This window comes from Colius striatus, chromosome 23, assembly GCF_028858725.1.
Source record: "Colius striatus isolate bColStr4 chromosome 23, bColStr4.1.hap1, whole genome shotgun sequence".
In the NCBI taxonomy this organism is placed as follows: Eukaryota; Metazoa; Chordata; class Aves; order Coliiformes; family Coliidae; genus Colius; species Colius striatus.
The window spans coordinates 2,315,562-2,340,987 of record NC_084781.1 but is presented as its reverse complement, the minus strand read 5'-3'; the positions used below and the strand labels follow the sequence as shown (position 1 = coordinate 2,340,987).

Genomic DNA, 25,426 nt, shown 5'->3' with positions numbered 1-25,426 from the left:
ATAATTGAATTGAATTGTCCAGGGGATAAAAGTGGTTCCTGACTGGAGAGACCAAAGCCCCAGGTCAGCCCCAGCACTTGAACACTCCTGTTTTTTACAGGATATGGTACCACTTCAACTTCTGTTTATATATTACAGCTGAGCATCTATTTCAGGTTTTACCATAAGGGTGTTGATGAAGCAGCTAACTTGACAGTAGCTCCTTTGTGCACATGCAGTTGGAAGTATGCTGTCCTGGAGGAAATGGAAGTTCTCAAACACTGCACACTTATCTGGATGGTTCATTTCCCTGGTCCAGTCACCCACTGCAGCTAAAGGTTACAGGTTTGCATTCCATGGATTCCAGTGCACCAAAGTGAATGCTGCACATTGACATCATTTGGAGCAAAGAAAACCTTGTGTTTGCCTTCTTTTTTTTTATAAATACCATCAGGCTTGGCAGTGGTGGGCTGAGTTCAAACTAGGTTTACCAACCTGACTCTAAACACAGTTTAAAACAAAGTTTAGGAAGCCCTGCTGATTTGTGTTTGAAACGAGCAGTTTGGCAGCTCCAGACAGCAGTTTTGTCAGGTGAAGAAAGGCAAGATTTATAGTGGGAGATAGTACCTTTTATTAGGCCAGCTGGTATTAGGGGAAACAGATGCGTGTTGAGATACACAACTGTTTCAATTCTGACCTAGAAATAGCAAACTTGGAGTTAAACACGCCCTAAAAGCAGTTGTTCCATTTCAATTAACTGTAACCAGTGCCCAAGGAGTGTTAGAAAGAAGGGTTTGTTAAAAAAGAGTAACTAGTGATCTGATTCATACTGTGGCCTCTCAGTACCTGGGGGACTGGTGAGCACGGAGGGTGGGCATTTCCTAAGCTTTTTGGGTACTAAAGCCAGTGTCCCATTTCTGTCCCTCAAGTCTGTTGGTGTTAGTATTCAGGAAAGTTGGTGTTTTCACGATATTTAAGTTGCCACAGGTCAGGATACAGAGGTTAAAGGTGGGATGGTGGTTTTGTGGTGCCAAAAATTCAGTCACTGCTGTCATAAAATTCTGTAGCTGAGTGAGGAACTGAAAGCAAACAACTCTTTGAGTCTGATTCACTGACTCTTGCAATGAAATAAACGAGATTATTTTATGTGCCATGTTGCAAAAAGGATGATTTGAGCCACAGGAGGTGAATAAGGAGCAAAGTTTGGGTATGTGGAAGTAGACAGGTCACATTTTTCAGTTCTGTTGGATTTTCTTTGCATTTACACAAGGTAGCATACACTTTCACCTTTACTGTTTCTAAGCACAGAAACTTGATGTGGGTTTAACTCTTGTCCCAAATAGTGTATGTGGATTGCTAACTCTTGCTCAAACTTACTTTTCGGTATGAAAACACAGTTTTGAGTTGAAACAGTATGAGCTACGTTACTTGGAACTACTTGAAGGCTGCTTAAAGGTCAAGTCTGCACTAGTGCTCCTAGGATTAAATAAACCATGGTAGCAAATACAGTAGCACTCATCTACAGACACTTTTGGCTAACAGTGGAGAAATTTCTCCTTGTCCTGAACATCCTGAAGTGCTGGTGTTTGCGTCCTCGCCTTGTCCTTGGGTCCTTGCTTTGCCAGTGAATCCCCACACGTTTCCAGTGCAGGACTTCCCTTGAACTTCAAAATGCTCTAATACATTGTGGGCCATGACTTAAGAATGTATGTGGAGATTGTGAGGAGGAGCCATAGTGCCAGCAACTGGGAAGGAAAGGCAAGCCTCTGTTTCATTCATACCAACCCCAGTCCCTGCTTAGAGGATCGCCAATGGTTTATGGCTCAAAGATGAACAACAGCTTTTCCAGCTCCAACACACTTGTGACGTAGTTTCTGTGTGCACCTTGATCTCCCCAACCCAAACACTTCCAGTGTACCTTGTGTGTATTTAATTCTAGTTTATGGTTCTTTAATCAGTCCTAAACATGGCACCTTATACCTTACGATCTAACAACTGCTGTCGTGGCCTAATAACAGGTAATCAGACCTGAGAGAAGGTCATTTTGAAGCGGTGAGGTGAAGTTGGAACGTTGCAGCAGCCCTTTACCCTCTTTCATCACTATGATTTAGTGCAGCTGTAAAAGTACTCAGTGCCACTAGAAGATTAACAAGGAGAATGGAACTGAATTTCTAACCTGGCTGGGCTGTCACATGCTCATCTTCTCATGCAGAAAGTATTTCCATATTGTGTAAATTACCATCTAAAAATATTTGATGTTTTGGTTACCTCCTTAACTGTCAAGCAATTGTTCCCTTCCTCAGCCCAACCCCTTTGGTTTTGTGAGAACATCATGCACATGCAGGCAGCCTTTGTCCACGTGTAGGAGCCACTTGTCTGAAGGGTGATGTTGGTGCAGTGCAGGAGGAAGGTCGTTTTACAGAAGTGGCTTTAAGAGACTGGTCTCCCCCATTCACGGCAGGCACACTGCTCCTGGAATAAATTTAAATCCATTTATTGCACATCACTGGCTTCCGCTATTTTATTTTAAATCCTGTAACCAGATCAAGGTCAAGGAAGCAACAGATGAAAGGAGGAGAAGAAAGGAAGCCAGAACAGGGGAGAGGCAGGCAGGAAGGGGGAAGCAGGAACTGTGTCCAGTTGTGGGCCCCTCAGTTCCAGAAGGACAGGGAGCTGCTGGAGAGAGTTCAGTGCAGGGCCACAAAGATGATGAAGGGAGTGGAACATCTCCATCTTGATGAAAAGCTGGGGGAGCTGGGGCTCTTCAGCTTGGGGAAGAGGAGACTCGGGGGTGATCTTTATAAATATGTTAAGAGTGGGTGTCAGGAGGATGGAGCCAGGTTCTTCTCAGTGATGGCCAGTGATAGGACAAGGGGCAATGGGTACAAGCTGGAACAGAAGATATTCCAAAGAAATGTAAGGAGAAACTTATTTACTATGAGGGTGAGGGAGCACTGGAAGGGGCTGCCGAGATGGGCTGTGGAGTCTCCTTCTCTGGGGACACCTGGATAAGTTCCTGTGTGACCTACTCTAGGTCGTCCTGCTCTGTCAGGGGGGGTTGGACTGGTTGAGCTTTCGAGGTCCCTTCCAACCCTTCAGATTCTCTGATTCTGTGATAAGGAATGATTCAGAGCGCGGTTGGCGGGAGGGGAGCAGAGTAGAGCTCTGTCACTTTGAAACTGGAGGGCTGAGCATTACTCATTCAGATCACCAAGGAAGGAAAATGGGTTAGTCTTCTGCACAGATAAGAACTGGGAGTGTGACTTGCTTAGGTTTTTCTCCTTGTTAATAGTTGAATGTTGGTGTTATTTTTAAATACCGGATACACCATTGATAGTCCTGGCAAATGTGTCATTCTTTTTGTAGCCAATTGCTGACCAGAAGTACTCCTGGGCTTCTGCTCTGCCAAGGAACTGCTGCAGTGACTGGGAATTCAGAAGAAAGGGTGTCCCAAGGCCATGCTGTTACAAGATTTTACTGTAGTCTTTTGGTCTGAGATCAATTAAATATGCTTTTCATTTCATTCATGCTGGAGAACAAACAGTCTGGATCCTCAGATGCCTCTTGTGCTTAACTTCTTCCTCTGTAGTAGTGTGAAGTTTCATTTTCAATCCAAAGAGCCCTAATAGTTTCACTCAGGCTTCATACATATTGGTGTTAGTTCATCTGTTCTCTCGAAAAGATCTTTTTCTTCTGTCTGGAAGGGTGTGCAGTATCAAAAGTGAAGTCGTAGGAAGAAGAAGCAGCCAAGTGTAAATGTCTGTAGAACAAGGTGGGCCCTGACAGCTGCCACTTCAATCTGTGCTAAGGCTTGTGAGATTTGTGGTAAGTTGTTCCAAACTCGCAACGCTCTTTGTATCCGAGAAGCTCCACAGGAGCAATTTGCAAGGGTGGTATGCTTTTTGCATATGTGTAAGGGAAAGGAGAGGGATGATGTGAAGGAGCTGTCTGGCTCCAGGAAATAATCAGATCCAATCATGTTGTTGATGTTTAGCCACCAGCTTTACTGAGATGATATTTTCTATATCGTGTTAATTGTGTGAGTCTCGTGGAACACAGAAGGCTTTTCATGGAAGCGTGAGGGGGGCCTTAAGGAGGTGAAACGTGGTGGCTCGTATTTCCTTGACAGTGAAATAACTGGAGCAAACCCAGGAACTGCTTTTCCTCACTCAGAGACAGGTTTGGTGGCTGCAGAAGTTCCACTGCAGTGGCAGAGGCTATCTGAACGTCCTGCACCTCACTTGGCACAGTCTCTTTCCCCTGTGCACTGCAGAGGGAGTGAACTCTGGATCAACTTCATCCTACTCAAATCAGAGGCATTTAGTTTTCAACCTTAAGAGTTGCAGTCAGTATGAGGCATACAGTCCTTTCTGCTCCCTCAGGACCTTGCACAAAACCCATGCATTTGCTCCCACATGTAGCAGAGAGCTGGTCCCCGAGAAGGCAGCTTTGTGTTTCTCAGAAGAAGTTACCTTCCTTGTATTGTTTATCCCATCTATAAAATCAATTTGTGTGCATTTGATTTAAACCAAAACTTTCCTTTAAGGTTTATAATCCATTGTGTTTTTGAAGGAGTTTCCAATAGCTTCTCATCCTAGGCCAGAAGCATTTATGAAGAGCAGCTTTAGGCAATCAGTACCTGCACTAGAGCGGGAAAGCAGAGCTAGTGCCAACTGTTAATGTTTAGTAGCTTGAACTCTGTAAATTCATGCTATAGTTTCTCTGAAGCTTTTCTGGTATTAAATACTTTCTCTGGGAGATTTGCTTGCTTCTGCACACTTGTTAAGTGGACCCAAGCTAATGTCTTTTCCTCTTAAAAGAAACATTTGACTCAGTTTGTCAGCTATAAGAACCATGATCACTAGTTTCCTGAGCCCAGAAAATAAAAGTACAGGTTTCTTATGTAGATGGCAGTTTTGAAAGTGCTTCCTTTTTAGAATTACAGACATTTGGTTTTCTTTTAAGGTGTTGGGAATTTGAGTGGGCAGTAACAGAAACAGGGAAGATGATATTAGTGATAGATTGAAAAGAATTTTATCTGTGTTTTTGAGTATCACAAGTAGGTAATTGGATTTCTGCAGAATTAGTCCATTGCACAGCCTGGATCCTAGAAAATCCTAACCCTAGAGAATTGAGCTGAATTTTCTTCATACAGAGCCTTATAATCATGAAGCCACTTTGGCTTTCAGAGATGAAAATGACAGCTTTGCTCTTTCTTTCAGGATACCTGCGATCTCTCGTATGTGGAAAGAACACTAGGGGAAAGGTGGAAAAAATGGGTGTTAAAACATTCACTCATAATTCCCCTGCTCACAGTCAGGAGATGCTGGGAAAGCTGAACATGCTCCGCAACGACGGGCATTTCTGTGATATCACCATCCGTGTCCAGGACAAGATCTTCAGGGCTCACAAAGTGGTTTTGGCAGCCTGCAGCGACTTCTTCCGTTCCAAACTCGTGGGCCAAGCAGAAGATGAGAGCAAGAGTGTGTTAGACCTGCACCACGTGACGGTGACTGGTTTTATACCTCTCCTGGAATACGCTTACACGGCAACTCTGTCTATTAATACAGAGAACATCATCGACGTGCTGGCGGCAGCCAGCTACATGCAGATGTTCAGCGTCGCCAGCACGTGCTCGGAATTCATGAAGTCCAGCATTTTGTGGAATACACCCAACAGCCAGCAAGAAAAAGTGCTGGATGCAGGACAGGAGAACAGTGCAAACTGCAATTTCACTTCTCGAGATGGCAGCCTCTCTCCGGTTTCTTCCGAGTGCAGCGTGGTGGAGAGAACCATCCCCGTGTGCCGAGAGTCGCGGCGGAAGCGCAAGAGCTACTTGGTTATGTCTCCTGAGAGCCCCCTGAAGTGTAACACACAAACAAGTTCCCCCCAAGTGCTGAATCCTTCCACCTCTTACCCAGAGTCCAGAAATCAACCCGTGGACTCCTCCTTAGCTTTTCCCTGGACTTTTCCTTTTGGAATCGATCGAAGGCTTCAGTCTGAGAAGGTGAAGCAGGCGGAGAACTCTAGGACTTTGGAAATGCCTGGGCCCTCCGAATCCAACAGAAGAATTGCAGATTACGTGGCTTGTGAGAGCACAAAAGCCAGTTCTCCCCTTGTGATTGAAGAAGATGTGCGTGTCAAAGTGGAAAGGTTAAGCGACGAGGAGGTTCACGAGGAAGTCTCGCAGCCCGTTAGCGCGTCCCAGAGCTCGCTGAGCGATCAACAGACAGTCCCAGGAAGCGAGCAAGTGCAGGAAGATCTCCTGATCAGCCCGCAGTCTTCCTCTATAGGTATGACCATTTCTGAGCTTAAATATATGTGTACAAATAGGCATAAGTTGCACTTGTGGTTTTACTGGAGGAAATCTGCCTTGTGAGAGGGGGAGGTTTCATGCTCTGTGAAACTTTTTTTGGCCTGTTTTATGTTACATAGAAACCCTGATGGGAGGAGTGAAGCTTGGGAGTTTTTTAAACAATTCTGCAGAAGGCAGCTGAGAGAGATAAGCCCGTTAGTAGGTCTCTGTATTCAGCAGAGATGGATAACCCCTCCTTACCTCTGGTTGTTTGACTGGGGAAAAGAATTCTGTTTTCATTAGCGTCAAAAGGCATGATCTCAGCTGAGCTGTAACACCAAATCTGAAAGACTTGTGGCTGTAGCCACATAGGGATAGAGTGGTACTTTGCATCAGACATAAAATCTTGTATAATCATGACAGAGAGCCTTTGTAAGAGGATTTGCAAAATAAGTGGTGGAACGCTGTCATCTTAATGCCCCAGACAAAAACAAACCCGCAGTTATAGTATCGAGAATCTTTCAATTTCTGGGGGATTTGGTTCTCAAGCTGCTTCTTCAAATACTGCCAATTGTTGACAGAAACCTTTTTCCTTTTTTTTTCTTCCATGAAAGACAATTTGAAGCCAGTTTTGGGCTCTCTTATCAGGCTGTTTATTAATAGATAAGACTTAAAGGTTAACTTTAACAATCCTTTTTTCCCTCTCTATGCAGAATGACTTTCATTAAGTGAGAAAATGGGGATTTTGCAATATTTCTAGTTTAATTACAGGAATTTTGTCCCAGTCAGCTGTTTTGCTTTCATTTCAGTGACTTCACTTGTGCTCAGTAGAGTTTTATTTACTGCAAGATTTTTAATAAAGCCTGTTTTGTTTGAAGACCCATAAGAATGGCAAATGTGCTGGTCTGCTTCATTCAAATAATGTATACATGAAAGGCTCCTTCACTTAATTAAATATATAAACTCCAACAAAGTTAATAAAAGCAACCTGCTAGCCTGCATTGTTTGGGGTTTTTGGGTCAGTGAAACACTGTGCCTTCTCTGAAGAAAGCCAGCTTTAGATCAGTCTGACCATTCCAGGACTGCAAGACCTAATCAGCATTGTTTAAACTATTCAGGTAATCCTCAGTTTTTCCAAGTGAAAATGTTTTCTTTGCTGGAGACAAGTACTCTTAACACCTACTCCAACAGCCCTTACTGAATTCTGTTCTTGCTTTAGACAGTTTCCTGAGCAGATTTCTGTTGACAACCGACTTACACATCTGGCTTCAAAAGGTCTCTGTTTTGAAGCCACGTGGCTTTTTAGGGGGAAGTTTTCCGTTTGCTCTTTCCTGTTCTGACTTTAGTACCACTGAGGTCATGTACCTGACCCTTTGGACAGGACAAGGGGTAATGGAAAGAAGCTGGAACACAACAAGTTCCATTTAAACATGAGGAAAAACTATTTCACTGTGAGGTGAGGGAGCCCTGGCCCAGACTGCACAGGGAGGGTGTGGAGGCTCCTTCTCTGGAGGTCTTCAAACCCATCTGGACGTGTTCCTGTGTGACCTGATCTAGGTGGGATCTGGTTTAGCAGGGGAGTTGGACTGGATGATCTCTAAAGGTCCCTTCCAAGCCCCACCATTCTTTGATCCTATGATTTTAGGCTTTACTGGTTATAAAGTTTAAACTTCAATGTCTGTTACTGAGAATGTTACTGAAGTCATCCAAGTGCAAATCTGTTCTTTATCTTTCAATATGTTTGGATTAATATTTAGTGGTCTTGGCATAACTATCCTCAGATGGGTTTTATTCCCATTTTACTATAAAGAGAAACAATGCTCTTGGTTTTTAAGTCTACCTAATATATGATGAGGCATGCTTTGTAGCTAGAAAGCACTTTGTACCCCCCAAAGTCAGATTTCCTCGTGCAGTAATGTAAGATCAGTAAATGGAGGCAGCAAGATCTGGTAAAAGTACAGCTTTCTCTTCCCTGAATGTATTTTCCTTGTATAATTGCATATATTTATCTCAGTGTTTTATAGTGCATTCATAAAAGCATTCCTACCACTCTTTCTGATGTTACAGAAAGCTCTTATTCACTCTTTAGGCAATTTCAAGAATTGTTAATTTGCAATTGATTATATTTGGCAGCACTTTATAATAGGGAAGGAGACATGAAGCAGGGCCTTGATAAATAAGTCATTATGGTTACAACAATACCTATGTCTGAGAAGGCATTTTCATAACTCATTAACACTGTCTCCATTTAAGAGGTGAAGGTGTAAAATTAAACCTAAGAGCTTCTTGTTCAGTAGACTTTTCAGTGAAGTGAAAGAAGGGCAAATCCAAAGGGGATTAACTTTTGTAACTTCAGAGGTTGCACCGTGCTCAATTTCCCAAACACACTTTATCAGCTCCTAACCAAACCTAAAGTGTTACTGTTACTTTGAAACCCCTAGAAATGCAAGTTTCCTCCCATCACTGTCCCCATAACACATGAAGACAATCATCTTTCAGAGGTTGTTTTGTTTTACTGCTGCATTTACCTTCAGTTCTGTTCCCAAAACCCACTTGAGCTACATTTGCTTGAATATTGGTGCACTGAACAAAGCCCCGGAACGGTTTTGTGCATTTATTTCTCTCACAAACAGATGTTTGGTCTCTTTTGTGTTGCATTTCTAATTTCTCAAAGGGCTCTTCCTGTCTCAGCATCTTATCAATAATTGATGGCGTTTTCAACAAATGTATAGAGTGGAACACAAAAGCAATGTCGTGTAGCAGGGTTGAACTCTTCATTGTTTAAGAAATTTGATGAATGTTGGTGGAAATTGATGCAATAGTCCCTTAAGGTGAAGGTAACATTTCTGCTTTACAGTGTCAGCACTGGATGTGTTCAGTGTAGATTCATTCTGTTTTCTTGGTGTGCCAAATACCTGTTCTTTATTGAATTGTCCATTTACCAATCTGTGAAAGGGAGAAGTTGAGTTGGAAGATGTTGATTTTGGGGTTTCTAGATGATTTCCCCCACATAACCTCCTCACCCAGGACGTAATGTCTCTCAGAGATTTGTGAATACAAGCTTTATGTGTATTTACCTGCCTCCCTAACCCTTTTTGAGCTCTTATTTGCATTAAGTTGCCCTCTTTTTCCCCTTTGCCTAGGCTCAATAGATGAGGGGGTTACGGAGGGATTGCCCACACTCCAAAGCACCTCTGGCACTAACGCTCACGCAGATGATGACGACCGGTACGTACCACTGTGGTGTGCAAACTGTTCTGCAGCAAGTGCTGTGCTGTAACTCACCTACCCAGCCTTAATCCCAGAAGGTTTAGTTGGTCGTACACCTGTGTTGATCAAAGTACAATCAGTGCCTGAAGGTTCAGATGCTTCAGAAGAACGTACGTGATGAACGTCAGAATTTGCTTACTTGTTGCTTTTCATTTCCTGTCTATTTCCAGGCAACACTGGTGAAGAAACATCTTGGTGGGGTTTTTTTGCTGTTTTTTTATCACTGCTCTTTATTAATAAATGATACTTAAAAACCTTTACTGTGAAACAGGTTTCATGCATGCTGAAGCTGACCTAAAGCAACCAAATGAAAACAGGTACCTAGTCTTGACTTCACCAAGCCTTGCTATTGCTGTTAAACCACAGAACAGCCAGAGCGGCCTTAAGTCTTTCCTCTCAAACTTTTCTGTGTGTAGCTTCTTCCCAAGATGCTGTGTGTCACTTGTTGTAAATATTTAGCAGTCTTTTGCTGTGCTGACATGAGAGATTTAGGAAGGGAATCCCTTATAAGGGAAGGCTGGCAGAGAAGGCCCAACTCCAATGGGTCTGTTTGGTTGAAGACGTTCTGTTTTAGCAAAGTGTACCTGCAAGTGGCATCCAAGGGTACACACGACAGCTTTGACTTTTATTTCTTTGCTCTTGTGCTGTCAGCTGGGGTGTATAGCTTGCTAATCCCTTTCTAAGCAACCTTTTTCAAGTTGGCTTTGGCATAGTTAGACAAATGGGTCTGAGGAAGAAGTGTGAACCTTTGGGAGTTGTTTCAGAAACTGTGTCAAGTGAACCTCCCTGTAGAGATAACTATCAAGAACTGTATTTTCAGAGCTCATAAAATCTCTCTTGCCATTTCTATCTAAAACCTGTCCTGTTGTAGTATTAAATTTGAAGGGAAAATAACTGCCTGGATAAGAGGTTTTTTGTGTGTGTGACATAGAAGATTTTATCTATCTGCTAACAAACCTCAGTGTAAAAATAACACCCAGCACTTAGGGTCTGAATAGATAGTAGGAGCATGTGTTGCATTAGAACTGATCCAGGTTTGTAAAGTTACCATTCTGAAAGTCAAGTGGCATACACACTTCAGAGCTGTCCTGGGAAATTGCAGAGCTTCAGCAGAGACTGCTTAGAAAATTCAAATGATATAAAATCCTTTAAACCCACTGAAAATTCCCAGTGAAAGATCTCTTCCATGCAGGGAAGGAAAGAATATTTGCCTTAGTTCATGCCCAGGTTTGAAAACAATTAGTCTCAGATTAACAGAAGCATCAGCAAAGTGAACTGGAACTTGCACATCAATTGTGGGAATGTACTAGAATTTTAACATTGTACCAAGTGATTTATAAGTTCAAGACAGTGCCAAGACTGTACTGATCACTTTAAATCTGGGTTGTATATTGCTTTATTGACAGATTCTTACAGTGACCAAATCAGATTTGAGTGGACACACTGAAATATGTCTCTTGTAGTGAGTCAGATACTTCTATTCATAAAACAAAGACTAGTCCATCTAAAGGCCTGTCAATAGTACAGCCTCACCACTTAAATATTCCAAAATTTAAGATGTCTTATCGTGTGAGTTTTGTGTTAAATAATTAACATCATTAATTGATCCACCTCCTTAATCAGTGTCCCATAAACAGCAGGTCATATGTAATTGTCAGCTTAGATGCAGAGGACTCAAAGTGTTAAATCTCCCATTTCACAGTGAAGTCTGATGCATTCTCTCTCTGGTATTTCACATTTGGGTTGTAATACACTTTTCTAAGGTAGGTCAGTAATTCAGCCTTAGGTATTTAACAGCTTTTGTATCAATTCATGGCTGCATTTCAAAAGGAGTTGCAAACACTCAGTTAGAAAAGATCTCTCTGATCCAGTGCAACCAGAGCCTCCACTTCTCTAAACTAATTGTTATTTACAAATAGAGAACATTTCTAAGCTCACTGAGCATTTGGGCATCCCCATTTGTCAGAGTTTAGTTCTACATAGTTAAATATGTATGTAATCTCTTGATGAAAAGCAGCAGAAATGGCAAGCAGAATGTTTTAGCATCCGAGTGAAACCATTTTAAACCTATCTCTTTATCTGGCTGTTACAGAAATGCTCTGAGATGTTAGACAAATCTCACCTGTTAAATGCCACATTTATCCCAAATTGCAAGTCATGAAAAATTGAGTATGTACAGGAGGGTAAAAAGCAGCAGGGGAGAGAGAAAATATGATTGTGTTTCAAATGTAATTTCTTCCTTGTGCTATAAGGTCTGCAGTTATGTCACCAATAGGTATTTCAGGCTGCTCACAGCAGAAGGATTGAAAAAGACATGGCAGTCACTGGTAGCTAGAGAGCCTCATGATTCCTATTTTATCTGCTTTAAGCCAGCCATTCTCATCACAAAGGTTTTATGTAGGGAAAAAGTGCACATTCCACTCCTGTGAATGGTAGGAGCCCAAAAACTCAGCCTAACCTTGAAACCAACAATCTAGGCTCAAGATTGGAAGCAGACCAGCGAAAGGATTTGTTCAGTTGTGGAGTTTTTCTGATGATGTGCATCAGGAGACATGGCTGTAGGTTTGTTTTTCTTCTCAGTACATTTCAGACATTACAGTTCAGTAACACTAAAGTGGCATTGTCGTGGCTGTGGAGTATTTGGGGTCAGAGCAGTTCCCTGCTGCCAGTGACGTCCGATCTGTCATCGGGCTGTGAGCAAGCTGAAATACCTGTTTCAACAAAAAATAATAGACCTTAGTGCTCAGGACAGGGAAACCCCAGGTGAGTACAAACTCCTCTTGTTTGTATGTACCAGCAGATTTGGTTTTATTTCACTATGGCCTTTAGAGAAGCAAGTTCCTTGCCAGAGGACTGGGATTATAACGCTGCAGGTCCCTCAAACAATTTGCAGCTAGAGGCTATGTAGGAGCAATTAGTCAGCTCAAAATAAATTGCTTTGGAAGTTAAATTGTTCCTTTATTACAGTCTGTGTGCTGTTTTTGAAGTGCAGCACTTGAGCTGTTCCTGTAGAGCAGATTGAATCAGACAAGGAGTAAGTATTGACTAATTAGGTTAAGATTTTAAACTCAGAAATACATAGTTGTAGATACTCCTGTTTGTTCATTGTCCTTGGATTGAAATGAAAATGAACTGGCTTTCATTTCATTTGTAAATGTCACTGAAAGTGCAAAAATATTCCTTTGCTTTCCAATTTGCTCAGTTCTTTAAATTCTTCCTCAGGAGCTGTTTGCTGATTGTAAATCATCAATGCCCATGCCTGGAAAATCAAGTTCAGTTTGCAGCTGGTGCTCAGCCCTGTTGCCCAACAGAGCAGACGTCAGAGGCTTTTCTCTGGTGTGCAGTGCCAGTGAGTGTGAGACTCTGGGTGCTGCTCAGACACATTACTGTAGAGGCAGAAATTCCCAGCATACAGATCTCAGCAGAAATGGGAAACCACAGTCTTTTTCTTCTCATACCAGTGTGTTGGAGCTTCAGCTTTCCACACCCAAGGCTTCTGAATTGTGTTTTTTCCCCGTAGCGTGCTTGTAAATCAGTGAATCTTTTCTTTGTAGTTTGGAGAACGTTCAGTATCCCTACCAACTCTACATTGCTCCTTCTACCAGCAGCACAGAGAGACCCAGCCCAAACGGTCCAGACAGACCCTTTCAGTGTCCAACCTGCGGGGTCCGCTTCACTCGCATTCAGAACCTAAAACAACACATGCTTATCCACTCAGGTAAGAAACGTTACTGTCCTCAAGAGTTCAGGGGTTTGCTCACCATGCAGCATATGCAGCAATGCAGTTCTGCTTTTTTAAATGCTTGAGAGTTGATTTCAGAAAGATTGGGTTAGAGGGATGTCTCATTAAGTGCTTGTTTTGATACTGACGCCTCTGCTCGTGGATGATTAGCATTTGTGTGGACTGAAAAAAAGTCTGATTGCCTGAAACTTACCAGAGTAAGTCATTTTCTTGATCAAGATTTGAGATGAAAGAAAGTGTGCTTGGCTTTTTTTTTTTATTGTACTCAAGAAGCAATGCAGAGTGGAATTCCTCCTCTTGCATGTTGCAGTCCTCTGCTGTGTTTAAGAGGAGGCTTGCAGCCATAAGAAAATACACCCTATCTTATGTCCTTGCATGTTGTGTGCCTTTGGATCTCAAAGTTTTTAGAGGGATTGCAAGACAACTGAATAGGTTTGAGAATCAATTTAGCTACTACAGTTAGCACAGGTAGCAAAAGGTTTGTAGAAACACCTCTTCTGAGTGCTGATCCCCAAACTGTTGCATTGATTTGATTTCTAACCTCAGTATGGACTCCCAATGTCTTTGCTGTCAGTGTTGTTCAAGAGTTGTCAGCATTATCTGGGAAGAGCATCATCATTTCAATGAGTGTAGGAGATACTGAAGAGTTTATAGCACTGGCCTCATCATTTGACCTCTCCTCTTGAGCTTGACTCTTACCTGCACACAGATTCTTTACCATTATTGGGCAGAGCAGCCACAATTACCAAGGTGTAATTACTTTCACTGTTAGCAATTGTTTATCAAACCCCTTCAAGCAAAATGATCACACTGTGTTTTGGCCAGTAATACTTAAAAAAGCAAACTTTGTGGGCATATCAGGTATGAAATTATCCCAAGCAGGTCGCTAAAGTCTTAACTGCCAGTGCACAGTTAAGCTTCAGCAAGGCATCTCTGGTTGACCTGTCAACTGGCAACCCCTGGGCAAAGCTGGGAGAGATTAGAATAACTGGTTTAGAATAATTAGCATGCAAAAGAAACTCTCAGAACTTGTAAATGTGGAAAGTGTTTTCACGTAAGCAAAACAGCTGAGGAGGTTTGCCTCAAACTATAAGAGGAAATAGATGCCCTTGACAGTAGGAGAGTGAAAGGTTTTAGCTCCACAAGACAATATTCTGGTATATTAACTTGTTTTCACATGCTTTAACAAGGAGTTTCAGTGTAACCTTAACTACAGCTTTCTCTGGATAAAAGCCCCAATTAAAAGTTCAGCTCCTGCTTTGAACGTTAAGGCAAGCAGAGTGAAAGACTGGTGGAATTAACAGCATGGACTGATGCACATTCAGGCTTTTGAAAAACCCTTTTTTTCTTCCTTGACAGCCCTATTATGACTAGAGCTCCATATTCCAGATTCTTGGCCACACTTTCCTCAGTTCAGACCTGTTATTAAATCGTAACTTTTTTGGTGACTGGGTCTTTTCTGTCGCAATGGTTCTGTTTGGGTGTGATTACATACGCTCAGCCACTGCAATACATCACAGGGTTTGTGTGTTTTAAGGTTTTATAGCACCTGCAGTGAATGAAATAACAGGACTTCTAAATGGAGAGACAATAGAGAGGCATGAACCTCAACTTAGAGAGCTGCCTGTCATGCAAAGCTGCTGAAGATCCTTGTATAGCAAGGTTCCCACGCAGTATAAAAGCTGCCACTTCACCCTTTTATCACCATTCCTGCTGCATTACAGGGGCATCCTTGTGCACACAGTCCCCCTGCCAGAACACTTCTCTGAGGCCAAAGGCAGAGAGAGAAAAAGACATTGCAATTAAGGGTAGTCTGGTAATTGCATTGTTGAGAACCAGTCTGGCACAAGAATCTCCTGAGATCAAAAAGAGATCAAAGATGGTCAGAGGTGACTGCTGCAGCAGATATGTTTGGCTGTGATCTTAACCAGAGTGTAATCCATGGAGGGTTGTGTTCATTTGAAGTGATGAGGGAGAAGATGTGTAAGCATTACAGACAGGTTGCATTGGTTTGAAATGCATTGGCAGCTGATGCTCAGAAAGTGTAGCTCCATAGGCTAGAATCATTATGGTTGGAAAAGAGCTTGAAGCTCCTGGAGTCCCAGCCCTCCTCTCACCCTTCCCAGCCCAGGACTGAGCCCTAGCCCTCAGCACCTCCCATGGCTTTGGGATCCCTTCAGGGCTGGGCACTGCCCCAGCTCCCTGGGCAGCCTGGCACAGGGGCTGACACCTCTCTCAGGGAAACAGTTCTGCCTCAGCTCCAATCTCAACCTCCCCTGGGGCAACTTGATCCCGTTTCCTCTCATCCTGTTGCTTGTGACTTGGGAGCAAAGATGGCCACCTCAGCCTCCTGTCAGGGAGCTGCAGAGAGTGCTGCTGTCTGCCCTCAGCCTCCTCTTCTCCAGGCTCAACACCCCCATTCCCTCAGCCCCTCCCCAGCACCCTTGTGCTCCAGCCCCTTCCCCAGCTTCATTGCTCATCTCTGGCCACGTTCCAGCCCCTCAGTGTCCATTCTAATTATTTCTACCATCTTAAAGTTAACCAGAGAATTTCTTCCTCAAGCAACACACCACTGTGACTGGCCACAGCTGCTGTCCTTTGACAATCTGGAAGGGTTTTACCAGTGGCCTCTCTCATTACAAAAGCTGAACATACCGTGTTTTCCTCATTGGTTTTTTTCCCCTCTCTCTTCCCCAGGCATTAAACCATTTCAGTGCGACCGCTGTGGGAAAAAGTTCACCCGAGCTTACTCGCTCAAGATGCATCGCCTGAAGCACGAAGGTAAACGCTGTTTCCGCTGCCAGATATGTAGTGCCACTTTCACTTCCTTCGGGGAATATAAACACCACATGAGGGTTTCCCGGCACATTATCCGCAAGCCTCGGATTTACGAGTGCAAAACATGCGGCGCCATGTTCACCAACTCTGGAAATTTAATCGTTCACCTGAGGAGCTTGAACCATGAAGCGTCAGAGCTAGCAAACTACTTCCAGAGCAGGTGAGGTGCACAGCAAAAACCTAACAGGGAAACTTGGTTGGTGTTTTTTTTGTTTTATTCCCTAAATCATCTCTTTTTTTTTTTCCCCCCCTGCTTTCAGGGCAGCCTGCTGTGCCTCTCGGCAGGTTGCCAGCTAATTCCAGTCCAGTTCATTCTTGCACCACTCTCTGTTATATCTCATCTGTCTTACAGCGTCTAAGCTCGATAGGAAGGCACTGAAGAAGCGAGTGGTATGCAAAAAGTGCTTCTGGGCTACTTCGTTTCTTTTCTCAGTAGTATCTATGGACAGGCTGCTGGTGTTAAAGCCGTAGTGTTCTGTAATGCTGCAGCATCTGTGGGGTTCTGGGAATGATTTGCTGTTCTAGATCTTGTTCATAGGGGATAGACCCATTACTTCATTATTTGCCTCATGGTGGATGTTGTGGAAAGGTTGCATGACTCCATACCATCTCTGTTATTTTCTAGGTAAAACCATAGAATGGTGGGGGTTGGAAGGGACCTTTGGAGATCATCCAGTCCAACCCTGCTGCCAAAGCAGGTCCCACCTAGATCAGGTCACACAGGAACGTGTCTAGGCAGGTTTTGGAGACCTCCTGAGAAGGAGCCTCCACACCCTCCCTGGGCAGCCTGGGCCAGGGCTCCCTCACCTCACAACAAAACAGTTTTTCCTTCTGTTTAAATGGAACTGGTTGTATTCCAGCTTCTTTCCATCACCCCTTGTCCTGTCACTAGATACAAGACATGATCATATCTATGTGAAATGATCCTTTCTAAATGATATCTAGGTAAAATGATCATTTCTGAATGACCAGACTGTATTAATAGTGTTGGAAACAGTAAGGGCCAGTTGGACATTTCTTGTTTATCAGGCCTGTCTCACAAATGCCATCCACTGAAGGATTCAGAGCCGTGAGAATAGCACTGTATTCTCACATTGAGAGAAACCTTTGTAACCCTTGGTATTTAAGGTAGAAAGTGGATGAGGGGAAATTGGAGAAAGGTCTCACAACTCTTAAATCTCTAGAGAGGGTGCAGCTTGGTGTAAGTCATCTGTCTTCAGCAATGCAAAAAATTATGTCCAATACCATCCCTGGTCATTTCTAGACATTGTGTGTGGGGTTTTTTCCCCCCTTACGAAACATTTCAGCGTTTTGTTCTCTTTGGTTACCTCAGGAGTGATGTAGGATGAAAAAATTGCAAAACAAACCCAGGGAAGCCAATCATTTGTGTCTCTTTGGGTTTTTTTTCCAACAGAGTATTGCTTAAAAGCACAAGTGCTTCACATCTGTGGGGTTATGCAGTTCTTGTTCTTAGCACTCGTGCCAAAAGTAGAGCGAAAACTCTTTCAGGGCTGACGGGAAGCTCTGTATCGTTGTCAAAGGCCGGTCAGATTAAAGCACATGATGTCAATTGTCTCTAGGCCTTCCCTTAGTTTGAATTGACAAACAAGCAGAGCTGAGTGTGAATTTGGATTTGAAGCAGAGAATGCTGCTGTTGTTTAAGACAAGGACTGCTTTTAAATGGGTTATCACAAGGAGGACCCCAACCACACAGATGTGTGTACGTGACACACATACAGAAGTTCTGCAAAGATGTTATTTTCCTGCCCTAAACACGAGAGTTTAGTAGATTTTTCTTTGGATACACTCAGCCATGGATGGGTAAGAATAAGTTACAGAAGTGTTGTCCACAAAGGACTGGAATGGGAAGGAAATGCAATTCCATCCTTTCCACAGTCGTGGGATACGTGTCAACATCGCTGCAGTTGGCAGCCTCCACGCTCTCAGCAGAGCCCTTGCTTCCTCCCCTCGTGCTTCTCTTTGCAGCCTGTCCACTCTCAGAGGAGTGCTGCTGCTGTTTCTGGGGTGGGTCTTATCTCAGGGGTGGAACAGGCCCACATCTTCGCCCCTGCTGCACTGGGTTTTGTTTTTGTCATTGGAGGTTGAGTGCTCCCTTTTGTCAATGAGGTTTTCAGTGCCGTGTGACGTTCCAGACATTAACTTTGATTCTCATCAAGGTGTGATACGAATCTAAATGATGAGAAGTTGCTGTGTAGGAAATGTGGGTGCACAGCAGTGCAAAATAGATGCTTTTGAATAAATTCTCTGCGTGTTTCAATGAGAAGCAGGTTACTTAGTGAAGCGTGTCACCGTGATGATCTCGGAGCAATGTGAAATGAGTAGCTTTGTTCTCTGTGCAATGCAGTGTGTAGCTTGTGTTGCTGTAACTGATACAAAGAAACTGATATCACTAATGTTTGTGTGAGAAATGACACTTTTCTTCTGTCCTTTGCCCCTCTTCTAGTGACTTCCTAGTACCGGACTACTTAAACCAGGAACAAGAAGAGACCCTCGGGCAGTATGAGCTAGGGGAGCATGGCTTTGAAAGCAACTCTTCTGTCCAAATGCCTGTCATTTCACAGGTGTCGTCAACTCAGAATTGTGAAAGCACTTTCCCCTTGGGGTCTCTGGGTGGGTTGGCAGAGAAGGAAGAAGATGTGCCAGAGCAGCCAAAGACTAATGCCACTGCTGAGGCAACCGCAGGTGACCCTCCGAAACCGGAGCTGTCATCTATCACTATTGAATAATTCATGGTTTGGTTTCCTTTTTTTGTTCTTTGGAAAGTGCCTGTGTTTGGTCCTGTACATTTTAATTTAATTTTTTTAAACAAAAGTGGGGAGATTTTCCCTTTCTCCTTTGTAAGCTGCGCTTTAAACAGAAACCTGCGACCGATGTTACGTTATTTTTCATGACTGAACGATCACTTCTGTGAAAATATTTAAGACTGAATGCACAAAAAGATCTTGCCAGAACATCATGGAAGCTGTGATACACTTCTAAAGAAGAACAACTGATTCAGATCACTTTAACTATTTCTTCTTCCACAGTTAGAGCCGCTCATTAAGTTTCTCTTGCTTCTTCAGACCCCTCTGATTAAGGGAAAAAAAAAAGGAAATCAGAGGAGACCTTTTGAAAATGACAAACAAAAGGATGCATTGGAAATCGTTGAACAGTTTTGACTAGTTTTGAGTGGATGCTTTAATCTTCTGCATAAAAAAAAAGAGAGCAAAGTGACACTTCCTATCTCTGTGCCTGCTGTTTTTCAAAGCGCTTACTGTGACCCTTTTCCTTGGAAATGGTAAGCATTTGTGAAACCAACAGTCACACACTTTGTTAAAAAACCACCACAACACACATCGTCCCTTTTTCATCTCAGATGAATCAGTTTGGACAAACCAAGTGATGTCATGCCAGGTATTCCTACTTCTTTCTATTCCAATCCTTTTAGAAACTGCTCGATCAAAATAAACCGCTCCAGATTTTGCCCAGCTAAGGATGGGCTTTGGAAATATCACGGTCAGGAAAAGGTCTGGTTGGTGCATAATGAATCAAGGGTGACAGCAAAGTTCTATATCAGTGCAAGCCTGACAAAGTATCTCATGACTGTATGTTTCTGTAGATGGGGAACCACATCTGCAAATGGAGGGGGCTTTTTTCCCCCCCCAACTGAAATCCCTAAATTGCTGCCCGGTTATTTGCAGTTCTGGTCACTTCCTCCTGTCATCTCTACTGCAGTTTTTACTCCAAAAAGCTAGCGAGCAGGAGTGTACAGATGGGCAAAAAACCCCTCAAGCCCTTGTGTGCATTATTGCACATTTTTCTGTGTTTATACACATGCATGTATAGTTCCTGAGATTTTTTTATTAGTCTGTTTTGGACAAAACAAGCAATTTATTCTCTTTAGAGGCCAACTTTCGAACCCACCAGGGGGTTGTTTACAAAAGAGCCTATATAGCGATGATAAATTGTTCCTGTTTCAAAACATTTTCCATCCTTGCCAACTGGGTTTATTAAAGGCTATTACTCCAGCTACACACACAGCTCGAGCAAGCAATAAATTGAAAGATCTGCAATTTCATTTCTCCATATTTAGAAAAAAGCTAATCCCACTGTGGGACTTCTTTTTTTCAGAGCAGTCAGTCTCCTTTGGTCGAGTCTGTTTGGGCTCTGGTACTGCTTTGAAACCTAAATTAGGAAATACATTAGGACCTCTGTGATTGTCTCTTTTTTTTTCCCCCTCCTCGTTGCTTCTGAAGTTAACTCAGTGTTTGTTGCCAAATGGATGTCTCCTACAGATGACATGCTGAGTGAGTAGGTATTACTTGATGTGAATATTCCAAAGGCATTCCCTTAGGTTGGGATCTCGGTTAGTTTTTAATTGCTCTTTTCTGTCTGGGTTTGACTCAAAGACGAGGAGAAAACGAAAACCAACGGAGGAAAGTTGCTCCTGCAGAAACAGAAGACACAAAGGTCGTATTATATTGCAGGATCAATTTGTATTCAGTTAGCTTAGGCAGTCCTCATGCTCTCTAGGTCTGAGTTGTTTCTACTAATAGCCAACTTTTGTAAGGGAAAAAACAGTTTATTGCCCTTTGGAAAGAGCTTGAAGGGTTTCAGCGACTTCAACAATTTTGTCGTTGGCTGTGTTTAGGTAAAACTCACACTTTTTAGTTCAACAGAGCAAAGACAGTTGGGATTTAAGTCTTTTCCAAGTTACTGGAGTGAAGTTTCTCCACCAGATCCAAAGAGTGTTTCAGAAACATGCTGCAAAGTAGTTCTGTGTTACAATTCAGCCTCGTATGTCTACTTTTGTAAGTCTTCTTAAAAGGGCTCGAAGGAGAAATTCTTCTCTTGGGATGCTGGACTGTCAATTAGTCCAGTGTCTGTTGATGGGCTGAATTTAAAGACCAGTTCTCTTCCACTCCTGATTTCTGTCACTGAGAAGCCAGTGAGATAAGACAATGCCTTTTGATGAGTGTTATGCTGAATTATAGGGCTATGACACTGAGCTCAAATTCAGCACTTTCTCTTTTTCTGACGTTACCCCACATGGCAGATCCTTTTGTGATTCACAGACTAAGAAGGGCTTCACACAGAAGCACGTTCCCAAACTGGACAGGTGTGATAATCAAAGGTGGTCAGATCTAGAGGACATAACTTTCTGTCTGAACCTGGTAGTTTTCACCTTTTAAGCTATTTTGCTACACAATTTTATCATCAAGGAGATGTGCAGATACAGAACAGACCTATCTGGTTATTGGATGTTTATGACTTACGATTCAGTGTCAGAAGGCAAACTACTTTCTGAATATCACAGGGGGAAAAAAGAAAGACTTTGCAGCTCTAATCTGTTCTTCCTTAAATGAGTATCATTAACTCTTAACACCTTGGTACAAGGCAAGTCATGGGTTTCGTTGTTCATCCATGGTGTTGCACGTTATCTTTTCGACCCAGTCATCTCAGTGTAACATCTTAATCCAGTCCTTGCTTTTCAGTCTGATTCAACTGGAAGAACAATAGAGGATTCTTTTTGGTTGGTTGGTTTAGGGTTGGGTTTGCTTGTTAATTTCCCCGTTTGTAGTTGTTTCTTGTTAACTCTGTTCTCCAGAGAACACAGATTAAATAGAAACATCATTGTATTTCTCCTCCCTAACTGGTTGGCAACGTTCAGTTCTTTGAAATGCTGCTGTCCTTGACAGGAGAGATGTGAAAACACAGGACTTCTTCAACCAGTGTCTGTAGTTAATATGCTTAGATTCCAAATTGAGCGAGATCAATGTCTAAGCAAGCTAGAAGAAACTTGCCTTAAACTACACTTGGGATCAAACCTAAAGCATGTTTTCCTTTCAGTACATTATCAGAAGGTTTTGAACTCTGGACTGCATTTTCTATTTTTCCTATGTTTTATTTCCCACCACTCCCCCTCAAAAAAATGTACAACCCCCCACAAAACCACCAAACCAACCATTGTTTTGTGTGCACTCGTGTATCTGCTCAACAAGGATCGCAGAACACTTGAGACTGGAAGGGACTCTGGAGGTGAGCTACTGCAACTCCGACCCTCAAAGCAGAGTCACTGAGAACAGGGTGTTCAGTCAATCAGATTTGGAATATCTGCAAAGATGGAGACTCCCCAACTTCTCTGGGAGACCTCTCCCAGGTTTTGACCACCCTCACCATAAAAGAGCTTTTAGTATGTTTAGGTGGGACTTGTTTATTTCAGCGTGTGCCCACTGAGAAAGGCCTGGCCCCATCTTCTTTGCCTCCTTCTATGCTGTAGTTTTACACATCTTGCTAAGATCTTCCTGACCCTTCTCCAGACAAAACAGTGATGGCTCTCAGCCTGTATGACAGATGCTCTCCTCCCTTCATCATCTTTGTGGCTCTTACAAGTTGTTAGAATCTCATCCAGCAGCTTCTTTGTGGATGAGTAGCCTCCCAAGCGAATTCACAACATGATTCATGTCTTGCTTTTGCATATCCTTCTCCCACGTGGCACCAATCTTTGCACTCAGTGGAAAATCCTTTCCTCAACCCATTTCTTTTGCAAGCAGAGTGCCTTCACTACCCCAGAACTTGCAAGGTTCTGCTGTATGTCAGAGACCCAGATTTTTGGAGTCTGTGCAAGGACTTTCCTTCTTGCCTGTTGTGTAGAGCGGTACATCGGGTGGGAGCAACACAAAAGGAAGGAATAGGTTTTTTCCTGATTTAATGTGATGTTTTTTGGGGGGGGGGGAAGATTCAGAAGCTTTTTGTTTCCCTGCAAAAAAAAATGGGGTTAGAAAAAAAACCCCACAAGGTTTTAGCTGTGCAGGAGATTTGGCCAAGTTGTAAGGGTTTGGTTTTGTTTTTCAGTGCAGACACATAGCACAACTCCCCTGGAAATCCATGGGGATGACTACACATTTAGTAGTGAATCAAGCTCCCTGTCAGAACTGCTTATCACTGTTCCTGTGTCACATGAAAGAAAGAAAGAGATGTGTGTTCCTGATGATTCCTCTGTTTCTACTACAGCTTGAGTTCAGTTGTCAGGCTCGCAGATACTATGGTCAAGTCTCTCATACTGAGAGATTAGTAGACTAGGTTGTTGAAAATGGTTCTGGGTTCACATGTATCTTGAGTCTAAAAGGTGTGAATTTAAACTTTTTAAAAAAGTAATAGCTGCCAATGCAGTAAAATATATTTTGTAAGACTATGATCCCTATATGTCCCTTAAGGGATAAAATGTTAATTGTTTTTAAGCTATGGTTTCAAGTTTTTATATGAGGGCTTCAGTTGCTTCTTGGTTGCTGGCTTTCCCCTCCAGCCCCAGGATGTAAGAGCACTGAGACTTATTGGCTGGTCTCTCTCAGAGACCGACCACGAAGCATTTTATATGCAAACAGAACGGGAGCTTTGTGCACCCTGCAGGGATGGAGAAAAATGCAGCTTGGAGGAGCACTCGGTGCTCCTACATCCATTGCGACTTCCACACCATCAGAATATGGCAAATAGCTGATTTTCATTCAGATTGATTGAGTTTTTGAGTTTTTGCTGACAAGGTGAAACCCAGTTTTGGAGGGTTCTCATCTCCAGTTTATGGACATGATAAATTCCATAGCATCTTGATGACAGATAAGAGGGTTCAAGGCCGGACGGTACCTCAGCCACATCAGAGGTCACGAATAGAGTCAGTTCAAAGTATTTGAGGAAATACACCATGAAAACAAAACACAACAAACCAAATGTGAATTTTTTTTAATGCAACAGTTCTTTACTGCTCTGGGTTTTTGTTAACTCGATGTGTGCTATCACAGTAATCCAGTGTCCCACAGGTCTCAACGACAAATCTGGTTGCACTAAAAACAAGCAAACGCAAAACAAGCCGAATCTGGTGCTGCCAGCCTGTGTGGCAACTGTAGCTACAGTCTTCCTGAGGGTTGCTGAAGTCCCCAGAGGAGTGATTTCTTTTGTTTAACCATTCGTTCAGCTGATGCATGCTTTTGATATTCTTATAGCCCTGGCTACGCGGAAGTACTCGGACAGCTTTCTTTGCCCTTGTTCCCGCAGTGCCTTCACTCTAGGTGCTGCCCTACGGTGAAACCCCGAAGAGGGAAAAGAGTAAAGCTGGAGGGAAAATGAAAAATAAAAAACAAATGTGAATTTAAATTATTGTTGGGCTTCTTTGTGCATTTTAGTAACAGTGAAACCCCCTTAACTGTGCCAGTCTCCGGTCACCAGCCGTATATCCAGTCGTCATCTCATCCACAGTACAGCTTCTCTCGTTGATGCTGGCCACAGCTAGATTCCTTGGCATGTTTATTGACTTAACCAGGATTGGGGTTTGGTTTTTATTTTTGGGTTTTATTTTGGTTTTTAATGTATAAGATGTTTAAATACACTTCACATTTTATATAATCCTCTCTGGCTATTAGTATTTTTCAGAAACCATAGTTCTTGGTGGCTATATATATATTTTTGTGACCTTTTTTTTGTAAACCAAGTGCCGTTTCAACGTTACAATCATTTTTAGAGTTCTTGTAATCAATGTGAATATTATGTTTTCTGAGCCTGTAGTGTTTGCTTTTTGTGATCATACGTGTAATGTATATATTCTGTATAGTTACATTGTATTGAAATACTAGCTTGTTTGATATAAGAAAAGTATGTATTGGGTACCTTTTTGCTAGCCTGGTTGTTTAATCTTTAAAAAAAATGTTCTAAAATGCAAAAAAAAAAGGAAAAGATAATCTCCAAAGTGGTCCCATTATAGGTCAAAATTAAGGGGAGGGAGAAAAACTAGTTTTGAGTGTCTTTGGATAGAAACATGAAGCTAAGATTTTTCATTAAAATATTAATGTTTTATGGAGCATACCTTTGCTTTGTGTCGTTCTTTAACTGTCCTGGAGTTTGTCTTGTAGGACTGGCTTTGACCTGGTGTGAGAAGGTGCAGCTCTGTTGTTAGAGCTACATACTCACTCAGCTTTTGCCTGTGGTTAAGTCTCAGAGTAGCTGAGCATGAGGAGGACCCACTGTTGCTGAAGCTTGTCATTGGGAGGAAGGTAGTTTAGAACAAGCGTTAACAAATGATTGCAGTGACACGAGGGAAGAGTGGTAGGAATCAAGTACATGCTCCTGCTGCATTTTCCATGGTATGTTACATTTCCTTTTGATAATGCTCTCTTGCAGGCTGTATTCTGCAAAATGCCATCTTTTGAATGGGAGTTTATTGATGGAAAGCCAGCCAAGAACAAGCCTGATCAAATTAGCCCAAGCAGAAGATGTTCAAAAAAGGGACAGTAGACAGAGCCATCGTGATGGCA

The 25,426-nt window shown here is 42.6% G+C and overlaps 1 protein-coding gene across 4 annotated transcripts in view; it reads left to right on the top strand.

Annotated features, from left to right (window-relative positions):
* The window catches only part of ZBTB44 (zinc finger and BTB domain containing 44), a 36,188-nt gene extending 11,211 nt beyond the window's left edge, over positions 1–24,977 (top strand). The window contains exons 2-6 of one of the 4 annotated variants that reach the window (XM_062013949.1): positions 5,202–6,272; positions 9,418–9,502; positions 13,153–13,262; positions 15,984–16,284; positions 18,589–24,977. In XM_062013949.1, the coding sequence (XP_061869933.1) occupies positions 5,255–6,272; positions 9,418–9,502; positions 13,153–13,262; positions 15,984–16,284; positions 18,589–18,871 (1,797 nt within the window). In that variant the 5' untranslated portion in view covers positions 5,202–5,254 and the 3' untranslated portion in view covers positions 18,872–24,977. Of the gene's footprint in view, positions 1–5,201; positions 6,273–9,417; positions 9,503–13,098; positions 13,263–15,983; positions 16,285–18,588 lie in introns of all 4 variants that reach the window. The other 3 variants (XM_062013948.1, XM_062013947.1, XM_062013950.1) reach the window with 3 other exon arrangements.
* The last annotated feature ends 449 nt before the right edge of the window (positions 24,978–25,426 follow it).